General features: G+C 39.8%; 1 protein-coding gene across 1 annotated transcript; it reads left to right on the plus strand.

The window, feature by feature from the left end:
* Positions 1-966: 966 nt before the first annotated feature.
* On the plus strand, positions 967-20,646 carry LOC148275434 (uncharacterized). Its single transcript, XM_088235719.1, has 9 exons — positions 967-1,263; positions 1,342-1,488; positions 2,124-2,219; positions 2,294-2,410; positions 5,066-5,141; positions 10,664-10,745; positions 11,760-11,864; positions 11,952-12,022; positions 17,855-20,646. The coding sequence occupies exons 1-9, from the start codon at positions 1,103-1,105 to the stop codon at positions 20,117-20,119; spliced, it is 3,120 nt and encodes a 1,039-aa protein (XP_088091845.1). The 5' UTR covers positions 967-1,102; the 3' UTR covers positions 20,120-20,646.
* The last annotated feature ends 646 nt before the right edge of the window (positions 20,647-21,292 follow it).

Below are 21,292 nucleotides of genomic sequence, written 5' to 3' on the forward strand. Positions count from 1 at the left end.
ACCACGAAAACAAAAAAAAAAAAAATAAATATAGCAAATTTGTGTTGCAGAAAGCAGTGAGCAATAAGCGCGGTAGAATTGTGAGTTCCGAATTCAAAAGTCCAAGGTTCACCCCCTTATAGCGATAGTAAAAGTTTTTTAGATTAGCCGGCTTTTTCGCAGTTTTGTAGTTTATGCACCTAATAGGTGCTTAAAGCTTTAAGTAAATGTAAACACTTTTTACTTGTAAATTTGACCTTTATAACCCATACTCGATGTTCTCATGTGTTTTTGAGAATCATTAAAATCGTTATTTATAAATGAGGAACTTCAATCCTACGAGAAATTGGACACAAAAATGCTGAAAATATATGAAAAAAAAAATTGAATGACGTCACTGGTTCATACGAACCAACCAATGATATAAAAGCTGTGAAGAATATCCGGCTTGCTTACCGTCAACGAACCAATCAGAATAACTGACAGAGAAGAACCTTTGACGTCACACGCTGAGTTGTTTCATAAATACAAAACTTAAAAAAATCATTGTGCTAATTATATAATATAAAAAAAAATAATTGACAAGTTTAATGGTCGATTTGTTAATACAAATATTTAAAAAAATGAACTTCCTTATTGAAACCACGTTTTGAGAACGCGTCGTATATTAAAATAAAATATAGAATAAAATATTACCTCCAAGTCTTTATGAATTTTAGAGAAAAGGGGGGTGAGGGTAAAGTCAATACTTACTCGACCGTTAAACGCTTTAACTGAATTTAAAATTCGCATAAGCGAAAATAATAGAATCATATAAAATGTAAAACACGTGTACTACAAGTGTAAAATTACTTTTGATATTATTTTATTGAAAAAATATAAAAATAAGTTCTTTTTTTTTGCACCAATATGTTTCACTGGCATAAAAGTAGGTACTGGTCAAATAAATAATATTATTAATTTGACGTAATACGATGTTATCTGGATACGTACCAATTCTGTGCCGCTCACAGCTGATCGAACGTCAAGAAAATGGAGAATTACTTTCAGTCGGGTTAGAATCTACAGAAATAAATATAATTAAATCGTAATAGATGTGTCGCGACAGGCTCGCGTTAGGAATATGGACGGGTCCACGCCATTCCAGCCGTGGACATCTGCCGGTGACAGGTCTCCTCGCGAGTCTCGCGCGGCGCAGTACGAAGGCTCCGGTCAGCTCCCGCCGCCCCCCATGGACGGCGCCAGGGCGGAGCGCCTGCAGCACATCGTGGAGAGCTCTCTCGGGTGAGTGTCGGTCCTCGGCGGACGGCAGGCGGCGGTCGGCAGCGGCGTCCTCTAACTCGTGCTCGTGTTGTGTCGCAGGGGCGAGGCGCGCCAGCAGGTGTCCGCGCTGCTGGGCCAGGTGGCGGCGCTGGGCCCCATGGAGCGCCTGCTGCTGTTCTTGAAGCTGCCCGCCGGAGCTTCGCCCCCGGACCCCCTCAAGCAGCCCCTCAACCCTCTGGGTTCCAGGTGAGACTTCGCTCCGTATCATGTTTAAACCTCCGAATGTTTTGGAAATCATTCGATTATCTCATTTTTATAAACAAATCATATTATTCGATATCCACTTGTAAGATGTTCATGTTGAGTATAGATTCAGTGAGATTAATTTGGTAAACTGAGTACCCGTAGCCGGCCATGTTTTTACACATCCAAGTCTCTTTGGATATCGACATCTTTCTAGTCATCGAAAGAATGTTCGGAGAGGATAGCTTCTTTTGAACGTAAATACTGGTTATTTTTATTTTACCGTGCGAGGCGTGTCAAAACAAAGACAGCATTCTTTACTTTTTCCGTTTTATACGATAATCGCTTTTTTATTACTTTTACCAGACCAGAAGCTACTCTCTGTGTATATTTTATTGCTATTAGTGGCTAAATTATCGACTTTTTTGAATTGAATAGATGGTTTTGGTATTTTTTTTCTGTAACCACGCAAACAACCGTGGTTGTTGCAAACTAAATACATCGAGTCCAAAATGTACGAGATACTGCCCCGCCATTTATTCTCAGACATCTTTGCAGTCGTCGATAGTATATTTCGTAATGCGCATTATAAAATATACGTTTGTATTTGATAAATTGAAAATGAAAATGCATTGCAGGAGTGAGATTCAGCAAACTGTGATGTGGATCCAGACGCACCTGGAGGTGGACCCGGAGATCTCGCTGCCCAAGCAGGACGTGTACGAGGAGTACCTGTGAGTATGTCGGGTGCGGGGCGGGTGTGGAGTGTAGCGGCGGGTGTGACGGTGTAATGGTGCGCCTGTTTCAGGGAGTACTGCGCCAGTACCGGCATGAAGCCGCTGTCCACGGCCGACTTCGGGAAGGTGATGAAGCAGGTGTACCCGTGCGTGAAGCCCCGGCGCCTCGGGACGCGCGGAAACTCTCGGTACGTTGGCTAATATTGTCGCATAGTACAAGGCATAAGTTAGATAGTACCCCCAAACCTCTTTTTGTGCAATTTTGAAGTTAAGCGGCAATGAAATAAAAATGATGTAATTAACAACGCGCTGTTCGCACGTTTTATGTTAAAAATCCAGTTTATTGTGTGGCGACATCGGCATGTGTGGCAGTATTTCAGTATGACACGAATTCCTTTACCTTTAAAAAGTGGGCTCAACAATTGTATTTCAAACGAGAAAACCCGAGCAAACTTTGATCACTAATTGTATTCTTAGAATGATTCTTTCCAAGCTACGACTTCGACAAATACCTGCAAACTTATTTAAAATTATAATAAGCTACTTTTCAAAATGAAACGTTGTGTATCCCGGTGGTAGTACACTTTTATCCCGTGAGATTTCATGTGGCTGTCCTCAAGGCTCTGTTTTAGGACCACTTTTGTGGAATGTATTGTTTGATGATTTTCTCGAACTTCCCCTTCCTTCATCATGTATGATTTAGGGATTTGCCAATGATGGATGTATTTTGATTGAGGGCAATAGCCGCAGATCTCTGGAGGGTGACGCAGCTAATGCATTAAATAAAGTATCGGATTGGGGTATTTGAAATAAATTAAGTTTTGCTCCTCAAAAAACTCAATTCTCACTTTTAAAAGGTAATTTTGTGTGTCCTCCTTCTATCAAATTTCTGGGCACTTCTATTAGAGCGTCAAATTCGGTTTCGAACCTTGATGTAATCCTTGAAAGAAATTTGTATTACACTTCCCATGCTAGGAAATCCGTGAATTTGGGAAAGATGGCTTTCCACAAATTGGATTGTCTTTTGAAACTTCAACGGTTTATTATAAATCCATTTTCCTAGGCATCGTATGCTATGCAGCTGGCTGTTGGGCACACCGATGTGAGCTGCAATATTTCAGGCGAATTATTTTAAGTGGACAAAGGCAACCTCTTCTGGCTCTTTCTAGAGCATATAGGACATGCTCGACGGATGCACTCCCGGTTCTAACGTGCTTGTTTCCTTTAGGTCTGGAGGTTCAGCGACGATCTGCAAATTTCCACCTAAAAAGAAGGCATTCCTCTGTTATTGGTGGCGTCCGTCTACTCCCAACTGAAGGAATGTCTCAATCGAATATTAAAAAAAATACTTTAAATGCTCTTCTTAATGCTTGGCAACCGCGATGGGAATCTTCCCCTTCAGGGAGGGTTACCTTTCTTTTTTTTCCTTCAATCCGTCAGCACTTAGAATCTTCTTGGGTTATCCGCGATCACTGGACTACGCAGTTTTTATCAGGTCATGGTAAATTTAATCAAAAATTATTTGTTTTTAATATTCTTGACTCCCCTTCTGCTGCGGATATCCTAACCAATCTTCTGAACACATCCTGTGGTCTTGTCCCTTTCCCCTTCTCTATGATTACCAAATGGAGCTTCTCGCTACTATTCGTGGCCCTGTTATAGGTCCTGTCGGATATACAGATCTGGTGGCTTCCAAAAAGAATTTCAAGGCTTTTAAAAAGTTTTGTAATCCTTTCGGCGAAATGATTATGTCCGATCAATTTAATCCCAGTCAGTGAAGAATTCACTTCCCTCTCTTTTCAATCCAATGAAGTACATATTATGTTTAAATTTATTTCAACAGAGAGGGAAAAAGTTTTCGAGAAGAAATTTGGAAGTCTAGGCATTTACAGGGCTTATGACCTGTCATTGGCTGGTTTAAGTGGCACATATATTTGGACATAATCAAACATTGTTGAATTACTACCTGGTAAAAGAAGAAGTATAAAAATTGGAAAATTGTTTCCAGGCGTTGCCTAGTAGGTGATTTGGTTCAGCCGGATGAATTTCACCCACGTGATAAAGGTTTAGCTCTTTCACTTCACAAAAGTCAACAGATGGAAGAGTTGAGGAAATGTGGATGTTCAAACATGGGCAGAATGGTGAATGTTACACAGTGTGTAAAGTGGCCACTTAAACCAGCCAATGACAGGTCATAAGCCCTGTAAATGCCTAGACTTCCAAATTTCTTCTCGAAAACTTTTTCCCTCTCTGTTGAAATAAATTTAAATATGAACAACTCCCTAGGGAGGAAATCCAGCCAGTCTGCAAGCATTTGGACATAATCAAACATTGTTACATATTATGTACTTCTGGATTACTTTCTTTAAGCCCAAAGATGCTAAGGCTACCAGAGAGAGCGATTTTGAGTCATATTGCAAATCGCAACAAATATTTTCACACAGCGGCGATAGTTGTGTATAGCTAAAATTATTATTATTTCTTTAGTTGACATTACGGGTTGATTTTGCTTAAAATATATCTACAACAATATGACACGTAACAAAATATGCTATTTTTTAATAATATAAATTAAGGTTTTTAATGCCGTATTATTTTATGAATGTTTGTAATGCGATTCTGGGTATATTTTAACTTGCTGCTTCAAAGTTATGCAGTTTTTCAAATTCATGGAACGCATCTTCACTTTTCCTATGTAAGGCATTGCTCTTTTTGTCTGATTTTCCACTGAATGCATCTACCACACAAAAAACATTCAAGTATATTATGCAATTTTTCTGTTAGTTTCATAACTAATATTAATAAATATATATATATAAAATATTGTCGTTTATTATGCGCAGGTATTGCTACGCCGGGATGCGCAAGAAGATCAAGTTAGAGCCCCCGTGCCTCCCTGACCTCGGAAATTGCTTAAAGGTAACTCCTTCACCTTCGGACTTTATGTTTGTATTAGTATTTATTCTCTCAGCGACAGGACAAGAAGCCCGATCGAGCCCCAATCGAACCCGGATCCCCCGTGAGCGACATGAATGATATTCGTTGTACAGTTGCAAAGTCAATTAACCGACACATTGTACAAGGGTTGTCTGAAATGTTTCCGACCTAGCAATGAAACAAGTCGTATTCATTCAAATTTGTTTTTTATTTTTCCATATAGTCTCCTTTTACATTTATACACTTCTCCCAGCGATGCTCCCATCTTTACGTAATTAGCGTCTTTCCCCGTAAAATAGTCGTTTACGAAGGTGACGGCCTCCTTATTAGATGAGAATTCTGTCCTCCGAGTGTAACTTTTATCTTAGGGAACAAAAAAAAGTCGCTCGGGGCTAGATCTAGTGAGTAAGGAGGGTGGTCGAGCAGTTCAAACTGTAATTTGTGGATTTTCGCCATGGCAACCGCTGAGGTGTGAGAAGGTGCACTGTCTTGGTGAAACAATTTTTTATATTTTTTAAATGTGGGCGTTTTTCCATGATTTCTGTCATCAACTTATCAACTAATGATGCGTAGTATGCTCCTGTAATAGTTTTTCCTTTTTTTAAGTAATCGATGAAGATAACTCCTTGTTGTAATCTAACTTCTATTTTTATAAATTTGTTTTTTGTTTCGTTTTTTAAAATAGCACTTAATCTCTAAACTTCATTGTCAATTTTTTTTATTTTTTTTTTAAATGTAAATAGGGGCTAGATTTCTTACTATCCATGCGCTCTGTAGCTGCAAGACGTGCTGTAATCTAGCTCCTATATCATAATTGTTATATATCATAATTGGAGACGAGGAACTAGAATCCCAACCGTCCATGCGCTCTGTAGCTGCAAGATGTGCTGGGATATTTATTTATTGTTCAGCGCCCTTGAGGTGATTTTCACAAAAATGGCGCTATATAAATTATCCAAACATATATATATATATATAAAACTCCATGACTATCCCTCTATTCTATCCCCTATTTGGTGAACTTCGGCGATGTTATTTTCAGTGGCTGCAAATTTTGGTCGTCCACCAAATTTCAGCTGCCCAAAATTTTTAAAGCGCCCGTACACAGTGTCCAACTCGCCTTTAATTTGCGTAGGCGTTATTGCCTTTCAAAATTAAATATTTAATAACAGCTCATAACTCAAATTTTTTCATTTTTACAAAAACACCTATAGAAACTTACTCAAACAACTGTCCAAAAATAACTGCCCGTCCAAAACAACCAAAATTTTTATGGGTACCAATCAATGCATGCACAAACACATTCCCCAATTTTCGTTGACAAGTGCTGCCATCTTCATATTGAGGTCGGAAACATTTCAGACAACCCTCGTATGTTGTTTATAATGTACAATCTAAATATTGTTCTTTGCAAAACTCTTTTAAAACATAATTTTGTGTATATTCGAATCTTCATAGATTAGATTTAATCCTAAGTATATGATATCATTGTGTCCGAGGCTGAGGGGGTGATGTTTTCATAATCGAGGTCTTTTAAAAAAGCTAGATGATTGGTCCCGCTCTCTAGAGGCCTGGGCTGCAAGGGCCCTCGGGGTCGGCTCGACCCGGTTTTTATGTCGTGGTTTTCCTTCCCTCAGCCAAGTGGAGATCGGTTTTGAGGCCGAAGAGTCGCCTTCACCCCCTGCCGTTTGCTACAGTTAATAAAAACTCAACTCCTCTGGGTCTTAATATTAATACAAAAAAGACTCTGATCAGCCTCTCTATAATAATAATGGACACAGGATTGAGAAAGTTGACAGCTTTAAATACTTGGGAGTTCCCATAACTGAGGATGGAAGCACAGCACAGAGAGCTCGCAACCCGCCTAGGAATTGCTGGAGAAACTTTTAACATGATGCGCATTGTCTGGAACTCTAGTCTATACTCGGTCTAAACGAAATGCCGAACTCTTGTATAATGTCAGTACTTCTTTATGGGTGCGAATCATGGCACCTTATCAAAGCTCAAAACACCAAACTTCTGAGTTTTGAGAGTAAGTGCTTGAGAAGAATATTAGGTATAAGGTGGTTCGATTTTATAACTAACATTGGAGTCCGAGAACGGACGCAGAAGCCTCCTATAACAAGCGTCTTGAGGATGCGGCGGTGGACCTGGCTTGGACACGTGCTGCGCATGCCTCCTGAAGCTCCTTCTCCTGAGAACCTAAACCCAAGTTGCCTCTTCTTTAAACCTGCGGGCTCACGCCGTCCTGGAAGGGCGTCGATGACGATCTTTTGACTTTATTCGGTGGAATTAAGGGGCGCTGGATTGACGTGGAAAGAGGCGAAAATGCTGGCTGGCAATAGGGTCTCCTGGAGGCAACTGGTGATGTCCAAATGCTCCACTTATTAGCGGATGTGGAAAAGAAGATAAGATTTGATATCTTAACCGAGACGAAGGATCTAAGTAATTACTTTACACACTGTGTAACATTTATCATTCTGCTTAATCTTGAACTTTGCACATCTCTATATTTTCTTGATCCGTGTCAATCTCTTCCAAATCGCTATGTTGATCTATATTATAGTGGATTTGATTGTAGGTTCGACTTGAGAACAGTTCACCTGTCAAATTGCTCCCAGTTTATTTAGTGTAATTGTGTCGAATGTTTGTGTTTATTTATCCAATTTTATTTATACTTTTACATTGTTTGTATTCTATTTTTTATACAGAATAATGTTTCCCTCACAGGGGTGTCCCGTGCCGAGAAATTAAATTTAATTAAATTAAATTGTGTCAGATTAAGTAGTTTTGATTATTATTTTTTAAGTTTTTCAGTAATAAGTGTAGTTATTATAAGTGTTTTATTAATTACTAGAGTTATTTTGTATTAGTTTCAACAATAACCATATTTTGTGTTTCTCTTTTTTTATTTTTTGAGTACTTTTTATTGTTTCTTTGTCTGTTAAATCCTGCCCTGTAATATGGAGGATGGGGAGAATCCTCTCGATCCCCCAGATGCAATAGCAACAGGATCGGCTGAAGAGGATGCCGGTGGTATAACCTCACCTATTTTACATTCATCGAAAGCTAGAAACAAACGTCTTCCGAAGGCTGAATCATTTGAGGAGACACTCCCGCCTGCAAAGGCGGGAGTGTCTCCTCTCCTCTTCTCTTCTGCTTACATTCCTCAGGAAAACATCTCTCTCTCTCTACTTCTAACCATATTCCTCCTAATCCCTTCTCCCAAACTCGCTCTACCCGTGTAAATGTATATAGTCCTCGTTCAGCAATGTGAAGGTAGACCGATCCACCCTATGGATTTTGGAAAGTTTCTGGTTTAAAAAAAGTTTTGAAAACATTATTAAATCTCTCAAATCAGAAGGAAAATATAAATTGTCACTGTAGTTTGTAAATCGGTCAAGTGCAAAACATTTATACTGAATATAATGCCGCTTATAAAGCATTCATTCCGACATTTAACATTAGTGGGGTGGAAGGGTGGGCCTCGTGAGAGGGATATCCACAAGTGTTACGGGCGACGAAATAATTGCTTTTTTGCGTAACTCAAACCCAAATAAATTAGACGTTTTAATTATAAGGACAAGTTGACAGAGACCCCAACATGGAAACCCTCTCGAACGATTGTGATTACTTTTGAGGGACTAATTCTTCCCAGAAATATATGTATTGCCGCAAGTTTGGTCACACAAAATCTACCTGTTGATCCCCTCCTCAATGCTTTAAATGTGGAGAATAACACTCCCGAGAATTGCGCTTCACAAGACATAAAGTGTTTGAACTGTAATGGTGCCCATAAGGCCATTAGTTTGGAATGTCCCAAATTTGCGCGCCAAAAGGCTATAAAACATACAATGGCTTCTCAAAACATGTCATTTGTTCGAGCATCTAAGCTACACCGTGAGACCAAATCTTCATACACTGAAATTGATTCAAAATCTGTTTTTTCAACCCCTCCTTCCTCTTCTGTTCGCTCAAATCCTTCTCTCCTACATTCTAAATTTAGATTAAAAATTCTGAAAACACCTACAGTCCCTGGCTATAATCAATCGGAACACAATGCATGTTTTTTATATCCCAACGCGACTGAGTGGTCTTCAGTTCCCAATGGATGTGCCCTCCCCGATGATAACTCGTTCGTGCCCGAACCTTGTAATGTTCCCTCCCAAGACGACAAGTTAGGAAAAACTGTTTGTTAAAAAAATAACAGTTTCCTCAAAATAATGAAAACGATATTATTTGAATTGTTATATCATCTCATAATTATTTACCCTCCAACGCTGCTCTATTAATTGCCAACATACAATCTTTTATTTCTGAAAATGGATCCACACCCATTTAGAAATAATATGCCAGAAAACATTACTTATAATAAAAATTATTTTAACATCCTCAATATAGAATTAATGTATATCCTAAAAGAATATAATATAAAAGTAGCTGCCATATCAGAAACCTGGTTATTTCCAAGTACAAACTTCTCGATTCCCAGCTATTTTTGTATCAGAGAAGATCCTTCTCATTCTGAATTCCAAGTGGTTCGTATCAGCTTATCTTCCACCTCGCTGTGAACTTGATGCCCAGTTTCGGAATGTGCTAATGCCGTTACTATCTAAATCCCATTATTATATCCTCAGTGACTTCGATTCACACTCTACGTCGTGGGGCTCTGTTCCTATACTGACAGATCTGGTAATTCGATATATTCCTTGATTGACTCCTATGATCTCTGCATTTTAAGTGATGGAGCGGCTACTAGGCCTAAGCCTTCCTAATCAAAATTCCAGTGCATTGGATTTGTCACTTTGCTCCCTGCAAATTGCAATAGCTTCTTCGCGGGCACCACTGAGTGAGTCACTCGAGCGATCATTTTCCTATAATTATTTCATTTTCTCCAAGTACGGAAAGAATAGCGATAAACTTGGAAAGCAACTACAACATAAGAAAAGGGGACTGGCTTGCCTTCTTTGTTACCACCTGTCACTGACTGTTGGCGCAGTCGCCTAACACGATTGAGGTCTCGGGTTTCGATTCCTGGCAGGGGGGGTATAAAATATTGGTTCAAATGGTGATTCTACATTGGAATATTTAATTGTCACGAAGTAGCACCTGAAGCGTAAGACTGGTCACCTTGTCTTCCGTGTAATAGAATAGATTCAGATGCGCTGCGATTGGAGTGCCAATGCAGTTCCCTATGCACCACTGCGTGTTGACAATGACATGTATTAAAAAGTTTTTTCATTTGATGCATCTTCCAAAAATGTATTTATTGATCATTTAATGTTTGTTTACAGCTTCGATGTGATTCGGTGATATAAATATAAGTACTCGTAAATAACCGCCACATAATGTGTTCACATTCTGGTTTTCTTCCTTTTTTATATTTCTTACTAAACTTTGGGACAGCAAAATCTCTACCCTACACGGACTGCGGAGTACAGTATGCAGTTGCGAGTTAGTTATAATGCAGTTGCGATACCGAGTGTGACTAGCGAGTGTTGCAGATGGTGGAGATCCCGGCAGTGCAGAACGACCTCCTCATCGCCGCCTCGCAGCTCATCCGGGAGTGGGCGGAGAAACTTTTGGGTGAGTGTCCGACCGGAATCCTGGAAATTGCGGAGGCCGAGAGTCCCGCATATTTACTATTCTCACACTGAAGAGAATTGTCTAATCTAATACCCCCTCACCCCGGCACAAAATAGAACTTCGTTTGTAGGTGTCTTTGTTTTATTTTAAAATGTCATTATGCGTTAATAGGCGTGGACAATCTATTTGTCTATTTTTAATTTAATCCGCGAAAGATTTTTTCTTAATTAATAGTCCGAGTGTTGTGGGGTATTTTTCATAAATTCCTTCCAAATCCTCTCTTTTCCACCTGCTGACAAGCCTCTAAAATAGAAACGTAGCTGATAGGTAAAAAAAAATAATTCCAGTATGTTCGAATGTTTGTAGACGAGGACTGTACGAAATTGAGGTTAATATACCAATCGATTCGCTTTTTTTCAGCTCTATCATCTGAAATAGGACTTATTTGAAAATAAGTAATAGTTTTTAAAGTAAAAATCGAATTATGTTTCGGGAACTGAAAATCGTGCATGTAAATATGGTTTATGTGACAGCATATTAGTCAAATTTTAGATGGGCGTCTGCCGCCATTTTCTCTTTGACTTTGGAGATGAGTGTGTTGTGATCAGTGCTTTCTTTATTTTAACAAAAAGACAATATTTAAGTGTTATTTTAGTAATATTTATGTTTTTTGTAGATGTTTCTTGATGAAATTAAAGCAATTGAATTCCTCGGTTAAATTAAATTAGGCAGTTATTTTAACAAAAAAAGACAATACGTATTTGATAGTAATAGTGTAATTTCGTACCATTTTCATTTTGATTATTTCAAGTCACTACAACAAAGGTTCCTGTATTATTTCCACCTTGTGTATGATTATTTTTTTTCTGTTGACTTCCTAAAGAGGATTTTGTCGTTTTTTTAAGTAGGCATCTTTTGCAACCTCTTCATCTCAAATCCAATTTAAACAAGTGCACGGAAAGACAAAAGGAATAGGTTAAATAAACATTAAAGTTGCTGTATTGTCTACCGCAGGTATACAGTTCGGGAACTTGTGCGACCTCGCGTGCCACCTGGTGGACAAGAGTTGCGTGGAGAGCGGAACTGCCGCAGCACTCCTGATCACCGAAACACTGGCCGGTGAGTGTACTGCGCAGTGTATTGCCATATGTATGTGCATATCGTACTGTGTTCTGCATACTGACCGACTTGACCCGACTGTTGCAGAGCGAGGCGACTCCGAGGGTCAGTCTCCCCAGCAGCGTGGAGTCATCAAGGAACTGAAGAGAAAGATTCAGGTATGTTGACGCAGTAGTTATTATCGGAATCCAACCTTATAGTTTAGTGCTGTGTTTGGCTCGAGGTCCCGGGTTTGATTCCTGGCAGTATGTAAGTGTCCAATATTTATTTAATCGGCATTAACTTTGCGGAATAACATGATTTAAATTAAACGCTTTGTTTTAAGGTCTGTCAGTAAATACCTATAACCTCCTGGATGTTTCATTTCTGTGTATTTTAGTTGAGTTTATGACTACTGTAACTGTAGATGGAAAGATCTGCGCTTTCCGAAACTAGTAGTGCTTGAAATAAACTCCAGTTGTTGGTTTTTAAACTACAAGAGGTCCTTTATGAGGTATAATTGAGAATTGAATATAAATCCTATTTTATAATTTTAAGTGTCTCGGTCTGAGACCTGTCGGTAATTAAATTAGTAACACGTGGTTAGAAACATAAGTGTTTTCTATATTTTAGGATTATAGTATATAGGATAGAAAAAAACAACAATTTATTATCGAAAATGACTTTACTGTTTTTTTTTATATTTTCCGCAATGTGACGGGAAAAGAAACTAGAAGCAAAAGTCAGCCAGTTGTAAACGGTGTGCCCCAAGGTAGTGTACTGGGTCCAATACTATTTCTTGTATAAATTAATAATTTCTGTAACATGGAACTTGGCAAAGCCATTATTTCTCTGCAGTTGATACCGTAATTGTTTTCGATGAATGCTCATGGAATGATGTTTTTTGTAAGGCCACAGCAGGAATGAAAATGGTAAGAAAGTGGTTAGACATAAATTTACTTTCCCTCAATATTGAAAAAACAAACTACATAACATTTAGCCTCAGTGGAGCTCACACCAGTCACATCTTTCAATGTTATGCTTCATACTTGCAGTTTAAACCAAATTCCTGGACAAGATAAAGTGCCGTGTACCTGCTCTCCCTTAAAAAGAGTTAATGAAATAAAATATTTGGGAATTATGATCAACAGCCATCTTAGATGTAAATCTCACATTTCTATGACTGTCAAAAAACTCCGAAAACTGATACGTGTGTTCTACTCATTGAGAGGTGTTTTAGATTACGGAGCAGTTAAATCGGTATATTTTGCACTGTTTCAGTCGGTTGCGTCATATGGAGTGATTGTATGGGGTGGTTGTTCAGAGGTCATATTAAATCCATTGGCCATTCTCCAAAAAACAATATTGAAAATAATGCTAAAACTGCCATCCACCTACCCCTCTCCTACTCTATTTGAAACAACTAATTTACTAACTGTCAGACAACTTTATGTTACGGAAGTTCTAACAAATTTCTGGTCTTCAATAAAAAATAGAACACAACAAAATATTAAAACAAGATATGCAATGAGCATAAACTTTGGGGTACCTTAAAATAGAACTGCCTTTTTTCAGAGGCATTTTGCAGTATTGGGCCCTAGAGTTTTTAACATGTTGGACCCTGACATAAAGGCGTCTGTCAGTTACAATGTTTATAAAAAGAAGGTGAGCAAGTGGATAAGGGGTAGATCTTTTTACATCATGTAAATTATTTTCATGACTAAAATTGTGTTGCTTTTAATTGCCAAATATCTCCTTATTGTTTTTATTTATATTTTATTTTTACTTTTTATGTTTATTCATTTACATTTGTTTTATTTTTCTTAATATTACTAGTATTTACACGTATGTTTAATTGTTTAATTATAATTGGTATATTCTCTAATTTATATTCATTCTTTAATTTTTTACTATTATTAGTATATTTTCCAATTTATATTTATGCTTCAATTTGTCTTATTATCGATATGTATTATATTTCCAATTTATATTTATGAATAATTTCTCATTTACTAATGCTATATTTTATGGTTTGTATTTATGCTTCAATTTGTCTTATTATCGGTATGTTTTCTAATTTATAATAATTATGTCTTATTTCTTAACTATTTTCTAATTCATATTTATGATTCAATTTTAATTATTATTACCTGCATGTTTTCTAATTTATATTTATATTGATTTTTTTAAATGCTATTATTATTCTTTGAATTTATTAAGCATCATTAATGAAATAAAAAAAAACACATGTAAAAAAAGAAGGTCCTTCCTAAACACAGGAATTTCCTAGCCAGCCGGGACCTGAAACAATGAAACTCTGTACATTTAAAAACTGAAATACATTAATAAAAAAAATATTAAAAAATGATCAATGCACTTTTGCATCCGTTTGAACCTATTTTCGAAGCACTTTTGCCACTCAAGACTAGAGATACCTCATCTCTGAAACATGCGTTTTGAACGCATCGACCGCCTCTTCAGGTGCCGAAAAATTTGAATTTGCAATTTATTTTTGATGTTCGGGAATTAAAAATTGGGTGCCAAATCAGGACTATACGGCGGATGAGTCAATAATTCCATGGGTTGACCGGTGCCGATGAGTGAGAGCTCGCGTTGTCGTGGTGGAGAGTGATCTTTCGTTGGCGGTTGGCTTTTCTTATTTCTGCGACGATTTCTGGCAATCAAATGGTGCACCAAAGGTACGATTGTGACATGTCCAGTTTTTTCGAAAAAAACAGGGGACACCCATACCGTCGACTGCTGTTTCATTTCAGGCTCATACGAATATATCCAAGATTCGTCACCTGTCACGATGTCACGATGTCACGATGTCATAGACATGTTTTAAAGCACCGCGATCATATTTTTTGAGCATTTCATTCAACCATTTGACACGAGCCTTTTTTTTGAGCAAATGTCAAATTATGTGGAATCCAACGTGAACAAATTTTTTTGACGCCCAAATGTTAATGTTATATTGAATGTATGCTGGTCCTACTAATGCCCGAGGATGCCTGAATTTCACGGTAAGTCAAATGACGATCTTCCATTATCATCAATGCACAGCATCAATGTTTTTCGGAATGACAACTGATTTTGGTCGACCTTCACAAAATTCGTCATTGAGCGAACTGCGGCCACAATTGAATTCCGTATACCATCCGTAAATACTGGTCCTTGATGGTACTTCATCGTCTAAAGTCAAATTAAGTTCATCAATGCACTGTTGTTGAGTTAATCCACGTCGAAAGTTGTAAAAAATAATTGCACGGAAATGTTCGCGTTTTAATTCCATTTTCGCACTGAAATCAAATGTTGAAAAAACTATAACAATTGAAAATAGCGAACTTATAAAAAAAACTTTCTGATTAAATATAGCTTCTAAAATTCTACGATAGAGGTGTAAGTTCCCAAATAGCAGCACCAGTCTTGCCAAATCTCAAAATATTATTTGTAGCTCATGAAAAATAGATTAAAAGTATTTAACAGATTTAACCTCAAGGAAATAAAGAAATAAAAGATTTTGAATTACTCACTGTTTTTGGTTAATGTAGCACACGAAAATACAGTGGGTTCACAAATTTAATAAAGAATACAAGTTGAATTTGAATGCTGGCGGAGGCAGACAAGTGCGAGTGACTGGGACACTTCGCGTATAGACAACAAAACGTTCTCGTTACTTACTCTCTGGTCCCCCCACAGTGTTACATTATCAATTATTGTACTGATGCTTAACAATTTAACCCCAGATATCTCTGCTTTTGGTTATTGTCGCATAGCTACCCTTTATCCTCTTTCACAGTAGTAGTTGCTCGTTTGTGGAATAATCTACCCACTAATGTTAGAGACATTTATTTATTTACATTTAAGTTAAGATTGAAATGTCACCATCTAAATATTTCAGTTGTTCCTTTATCTTTCTTCTTTCCTTCCCATCCCTTCTCCTCTCTTCAGAGTATAGTGTTAATTTTTTTATATATTTTTATATAAAAAAAAATGTTTAAAATTATAAGATTCAATATGTCTATGTACTTGTAATTTTCTCAAACTGAACGTTTTGGGTAGGTAGGAAGAAATTGCATTAAGGCAATATGCCTGCCCTTATATGTATATAATTTATGTATGCATATAAAGTGTTAAATAAAAACAATATATATCCTCTCATGTCTTCGATTTACATGATAAAATTTGTACTGTGGATTGATCTTTGAACGTGAACCCTCTAGCTCTAGAAGTTACTTCACAGATTAGAAAAAGCTGTATTAATCAATAGAGACTGGAAAATTTCGCAATCGTGATAAAACAAAAAATAACGGGAAATTCGGCATTTTTACGCGAATAACGCAAAATTTGGTGTTCTTTGAAAATAATGTGAAATTTAGTGTTTTTTGAAAATAATGCGAAATTCGATGTTTTTGTAAAATAACAAGCTTAGCGAGCTTTGAACAGCCATACAATATTTCGAAGAATATTTTAAGTTGCTATCTTCACGCTCGTTTCTCTCAGTCATTCTATGGAATCGAATCTTGGCTTGATTCGAATTTGAGGCCATATTTGTTTTCATAACTGTCACATTTCCATAAAAGTGTTGTTATGTGCCGATTCTGCTGAATATGACGATATTTGGGGAATGAAAGGATTCTTGTGAAAAACATATTCATGGCGTGAAACATAGGAAAAATGCCGAGAAAAATTCAGCGTGCACTTCAAAGCAATCTTATAAATAAAATATGTAACCAGAAGACAGGACGCTGTTACGGAATTGGTTAAAGACACGACTGAAACCTTTATCAAATGGCTTTGGTATGTTGCACACACCTCTGGAAAAACTCGATGATCCGCATGTCAGAGCCTGGATTAAAAATATATACGCAAGGTATTTGATTTATTTTTATTTACTTTATTCTCAGCAAAACATTTATTTTTAATGCTATTTTACCGATTTTGATAACCTAAATGTTTTTGACACATTTATAAAGTGGTAAAAATACGACATTCAACATTTTACCTGTAATTTTTATAGTACGCAGTGAATTTGTTTCGTAAACTTCACTGATCAAAACAATTTCCAAAGCCACAACTTTTACAAACACTATTATAATTTCAAGATCGAATGAAAACATTTGAAAGTAGACTTAAAAAATTGTCGAAAATACAGTTTTCCTTTCTCAGTTTACAATTGTTTTTTTTTCAGGTGCTGGAGATTTGCTGTGCACAAAAACATTTAGGCGCCCTTGAGGTGATTTTCACATAAATGGCGCTATATAAATTATCCAACCATAATTAAGGGAGAAATATCTCGGAATTGTAGCTGCCGACAGAGTTTGCAAAGTGAAAGAAGTTTTACAAAACAAAAAAAAAGATTTGTTTTGCGAAGAAACTACCGATTCTTCAGGCCGTTGTGTGTCGCCATATTATTTAGAATTAATACAAGTCCTGAAGAGGTAAAACTGTTTGTGGCAGGGGTAAAATTTTTAGAGTCCGCCAACGCTACAAATTGTGTCAGGGCTATAATAATGCCCCGAAAGACTACAATATTGAGTTTAAACAATTGAAGAGTGTAGTGACAGATTCAGCGTGTTACATGACTAAATGTGTTGAGACGTTGAAGGTGGTTTTGGGTGACCATCTTTTGCATGTGCATTGCACACATATATATTCCGCGTTTTATGTAATATTTCCTTAATTTTGTTGTATACAGTTTAAAAAAAAAAATTACCAGTTAGTTTATATTCAGTGTTTTTAAAGTTGTATTATTGTAAAATAAATATGTTTAATGCAAAAAAACAACAGCTTTGACTTTTATTATCAACCCGTCGACTCAAATTGGTTCTAAAATATAACACCCCTACTTTTTAAAAATAACTCCGCTGTCTCTATATAATCAATAATAACTATATTGATTTATTTTTACACATATAATGCAAATATGATTTCTAAGAATGTAACCCATAATATGTCGCATCACACTACTTTGCCCGTATATTCTTATTATTGCGTGTGCTTTCCAGGCTCAGCCTCACCTGTCTCAGCCTCACTTGTCTCCCGGGAAGGGGCGCCTCGGCAAGAAGAGCAAACCCGAGGCGGAGGAGGAGCACGACGGGGAGGCGGCGGGAGAGGGGAGCTTGCGCATCAAGAGCGAGCAGGCCACCTTCTCCTACCCGTTCTATGTCGCGCCGTCGGCTCCGCCCCCTCCGCCGCCGCCGCCGCCGCCCTACGGGCCCGTGCAGCCGCCGTACGGGCCCTTGCAGCCCATCAACCTCAGCAGCTCGGCCGGCTACCTGCCCATCCCGCCCACTCCGCGCCGATTGCCAATGCCCGGGAAGAAGATGATCCTCGAGACTTACAATAACGAAGTCAATAGCCCGCGCGACTACTCGCGCCCCCCGCCGCCCGTGCCGGCTTCTCCCGGCTGCACGCAGTACCTGCCCAAGAAAATGCGCGCCACTGAAAGCTTCGGAGGAAAAGGACTCGCCTCGAGGTTCGCAGGGGACGCGGAAACCCCGAAGAGGGAGCCTGACCCCCTCCCGTACCCCACCCTTCCCGTATACAGCTCTGAACCCGACACCCCCGCGGTCGACGCTCGGTCGGTAGAACTTTTTCCGCCATCTCGAACCTATTTCGATCCCAGTCCCGGTGCCGCACCTCTTGCGCAAGATCCTAAACGATCTACCGGCGAATCCGAAATATACCCTGTTGATACGACAGTTAAAAAAAATAAGAAACAGCCACCACCCGATGCTGTCGGCGGAGTGGCTCCGCGTCCCGCCCAGCGGGGGCGTCCCAGGAAGAAGTCCCTCAGTAAGGCCAAGTACACGAGGCGCAGGCCCACCCAGCCCAGCGCCCCCCCCGCGTGCTGCCACGATTCCTGCTCCAGTCTGACCGACACCATAAACAGGTCTGGTATTATCTGCGCCGAACGCCATTCGGAAATCTTCACCCGGGAACGTGTAATTAGCATCAGCGGCCTCGACAAACACGCTCTAGATGATTATCTCAATGAAGGTAACAGCCAAGAGCACGAGGAGGAACTAATAAAGTATTTGCCGCAAAATGTGGACAGTCCTCTAAACCATTCTAATTTGAAGGGGACTTTTCAGGCGACCGATCGCCCTTTAGAGGATGAGAAATCTTCCGTTGACAATTTACCGCGAGAATTTGCAGAGATCGGGCAAGTTGCGGCTGAAATGCAAACGGCCCTGAATTCTGCTCAGGATGGAGACTTTTTGAATCCAAATTCGGAAATCGGGGATCAAATTAGTGACAATCTTTCAAAAATGCGAGAGTACTTGCAGAAAAATTTAAAATTTCCATACAACGGGGACGGGGAAAATGCTCCGGCGGCTCCACAGCCGGTCCTCGCGGTCGAAGGCAGTCCGCCGCAGCGTTTCAGTTTCGTCCCCATCTCTCCCACGGCGAGTCCCTTCGTGAGCCCCCGGAGCACTCCGCAGCAAGGCCGGCGGCGGCGTCACCCTGGGCTGCAGCTGCGGCCCGACACCGGCAGCTTCGCCGTGCCGTCCGGTCACCTATCCTTCCCCATGTCCGCCCCCCCCTCGCCCACCATCGCGGCCTCCAAGTACCGGCCTAGCTGCGCGGCTTCCGTGTACTACGGCGCCGAGCGCTGCCCGCCGCTGTCGGCAGACCCGCTGTCGCGCGAGGTCAGCCAGTTCTTCCCCGAGGGCGGCCGCTCGCAGTCCGTGCCGCTGGCCGAGGGCGCGCCCTACTTCGGACCCCCTGACCCCGTACCGCCGGCGGTTCCCTTCGCCAGCTACAACAATACGCCGTGCGGCTCTGTGCCCCCGACACCGACTCCCGGAGACTTTTGTGATTTCGGACCTTTCAATGAGCCGTGCGACTCCATTTCCGAGCGGAGCGAGTTGGACCCGGAGCATTTTAGAAAGATATGCAGCGAGCTTTCTTTCGAGGAGATGCCCGTGGCCAGCGAGAGGCGCGCCGAAGAGGAGCTGCTGATGGGCCTCGAGCTTCTAGGTCCGCGCTCGGTGCCCAACACGCCGGGCCCGCGCCGTCCACTGCCGCCGACGTCGCGCGAGGGAGAGGGCTCTCGCTCCGTGCCTTGCACGCCCGGGGAACGCGCGTGCTTCTCCTACAGCAACAGGGACTTCCTCATAAACGGCAACTCGCTGGAGAGAGATGATCCCCCGGGCTCGGGGGGCTCCCCGCTGCCCCTCGCCGCCTTCTCCGAGGACTGCGCCCCCGGCTTGCCCGAGGGAGACTTGCTGGCGGATTTGAGAAATACAGATTTTTACGATATGTGAGCTTTGGAATGAACACTGATGGCCCTTTTGCTAAATCCCATGTGATACTTATCTGTTAGTTCTTTTTTTATTGCATTTTCACCGATATTCTCCATAAAATCATCACTATTGAAAATCGGGTAGATTTTTATGTTTTAGACAACCCGGTGCAAGAAAACCAAAGTATGTGAAGAAGATTTCCGTAGCAACCGTACTGTAATCACGGTAGATATCACAACCCGGTAGATATTTATGCATTTTTTAGAGAACCCCGTTAATAATGTAAATTATGGAGCAGCTCTCTCTGCCGAGACCGGTGTTTCTACTGTCAGCGTATTAAACTGGCATATGAATAAATGCATCAGCACAGAGCTGACGTTCCGAGCTAACGTACTGAACTGACGTACCGAGCTGAAGCGTATCCGGCTGACGCGCTCTTCGAGCCGGCAGTCGCAAGAAGCCACAGAAATGGAGATAGAACCAGGTTCTTTGAATGTAGGAAATTAAGGAATTGTATATGGAATAGATCTATATTTACCCAAAATAAACTCTATTTTGTAAAATTTTTAACAAGTCCAAGTATACGAGAAGCATTCGATATATTCTCGGCATAAGTGTGAAGAAAAAAACCTTGTAATTATTTCTCGCGAATATCTTTCTTCAGACTGGACCTGACGAGGTCTAATATACCCAGTCCAGATTTACGTATAACAACGGGCGATCGATTTCTACCAAACCGTGTCCATAATCTGGCAGTCTTCGCGACTTGAGCCTTGCGCGCATCGATGGTTCGTTCGGCGAGGAATATTACACGGCACTCGAGTCGCTCCAGTTACTGATGCTGCGATCGTTGCGAACTTCGGTATTTATAATTAACTTCCTCATTCCCGTAAGAGAATATATTGAACACTCCTTGCAGTTTGGAGTCGGCAGCGAGTTACGAAGCTTTAGTTAAGAATCTTATGTGATATGTCGCTTATTTTGTGTAAGCATGAAAATACGTCTATATTTTATAAACTCATTATATTTTTAATATAAGACAAAGTCATCGTTTACATGTTGTAATGCCGAGAATGCGGTGTAAGTTGATATTAGTATTAAGTGAATTTGTACAAATAAATGTAGGAGTAGCTTTACTATCGTTGTCAGAGGACGCTGTACACCGCTTCATATTGAAGACTGACCAATCTTCCT

This window comes from Micrasema longulum, unplaced genomic scaffold (assembly GCF_059751315.1).
Source record: "Micrasema longulum isolate JH-2025_06_02 unplaced genomic scaffold, ASM5975131v1 h1tg001429l, whole genome shotgun sequence".
NCBI lineage: Eukaryota > Metazoa > Arthropoda > Insecta > Trichoptera > Brachycentridae > Micrasema > Micrasema longulum.

Bases quoted from the DNA above. Each gene is read 5' to 3' on its own strand.
- LOC148275434 (XM_088235719.1), top strand. From the start codon at position 1,103: ATGGACGGGTCCACGCCATTCCAGCCGTGGACATCTGCCGGTGACAGG. The intron at 5,142-10,663 runs GTAACTCCTTCA...CGAGTGTTGCAG, and splicing joins ACCTCGGAAATTGCTTAAAG to ATGGTGGAGATCCCGGCAGT. The intron at 12,023-17,854 runs GTATGTTGACGC...TGTGCTTTCCAG, and splicing joins AACTGAAGAGAAAGATTCAG to GCTCAGCCTCACCTGTCTCA.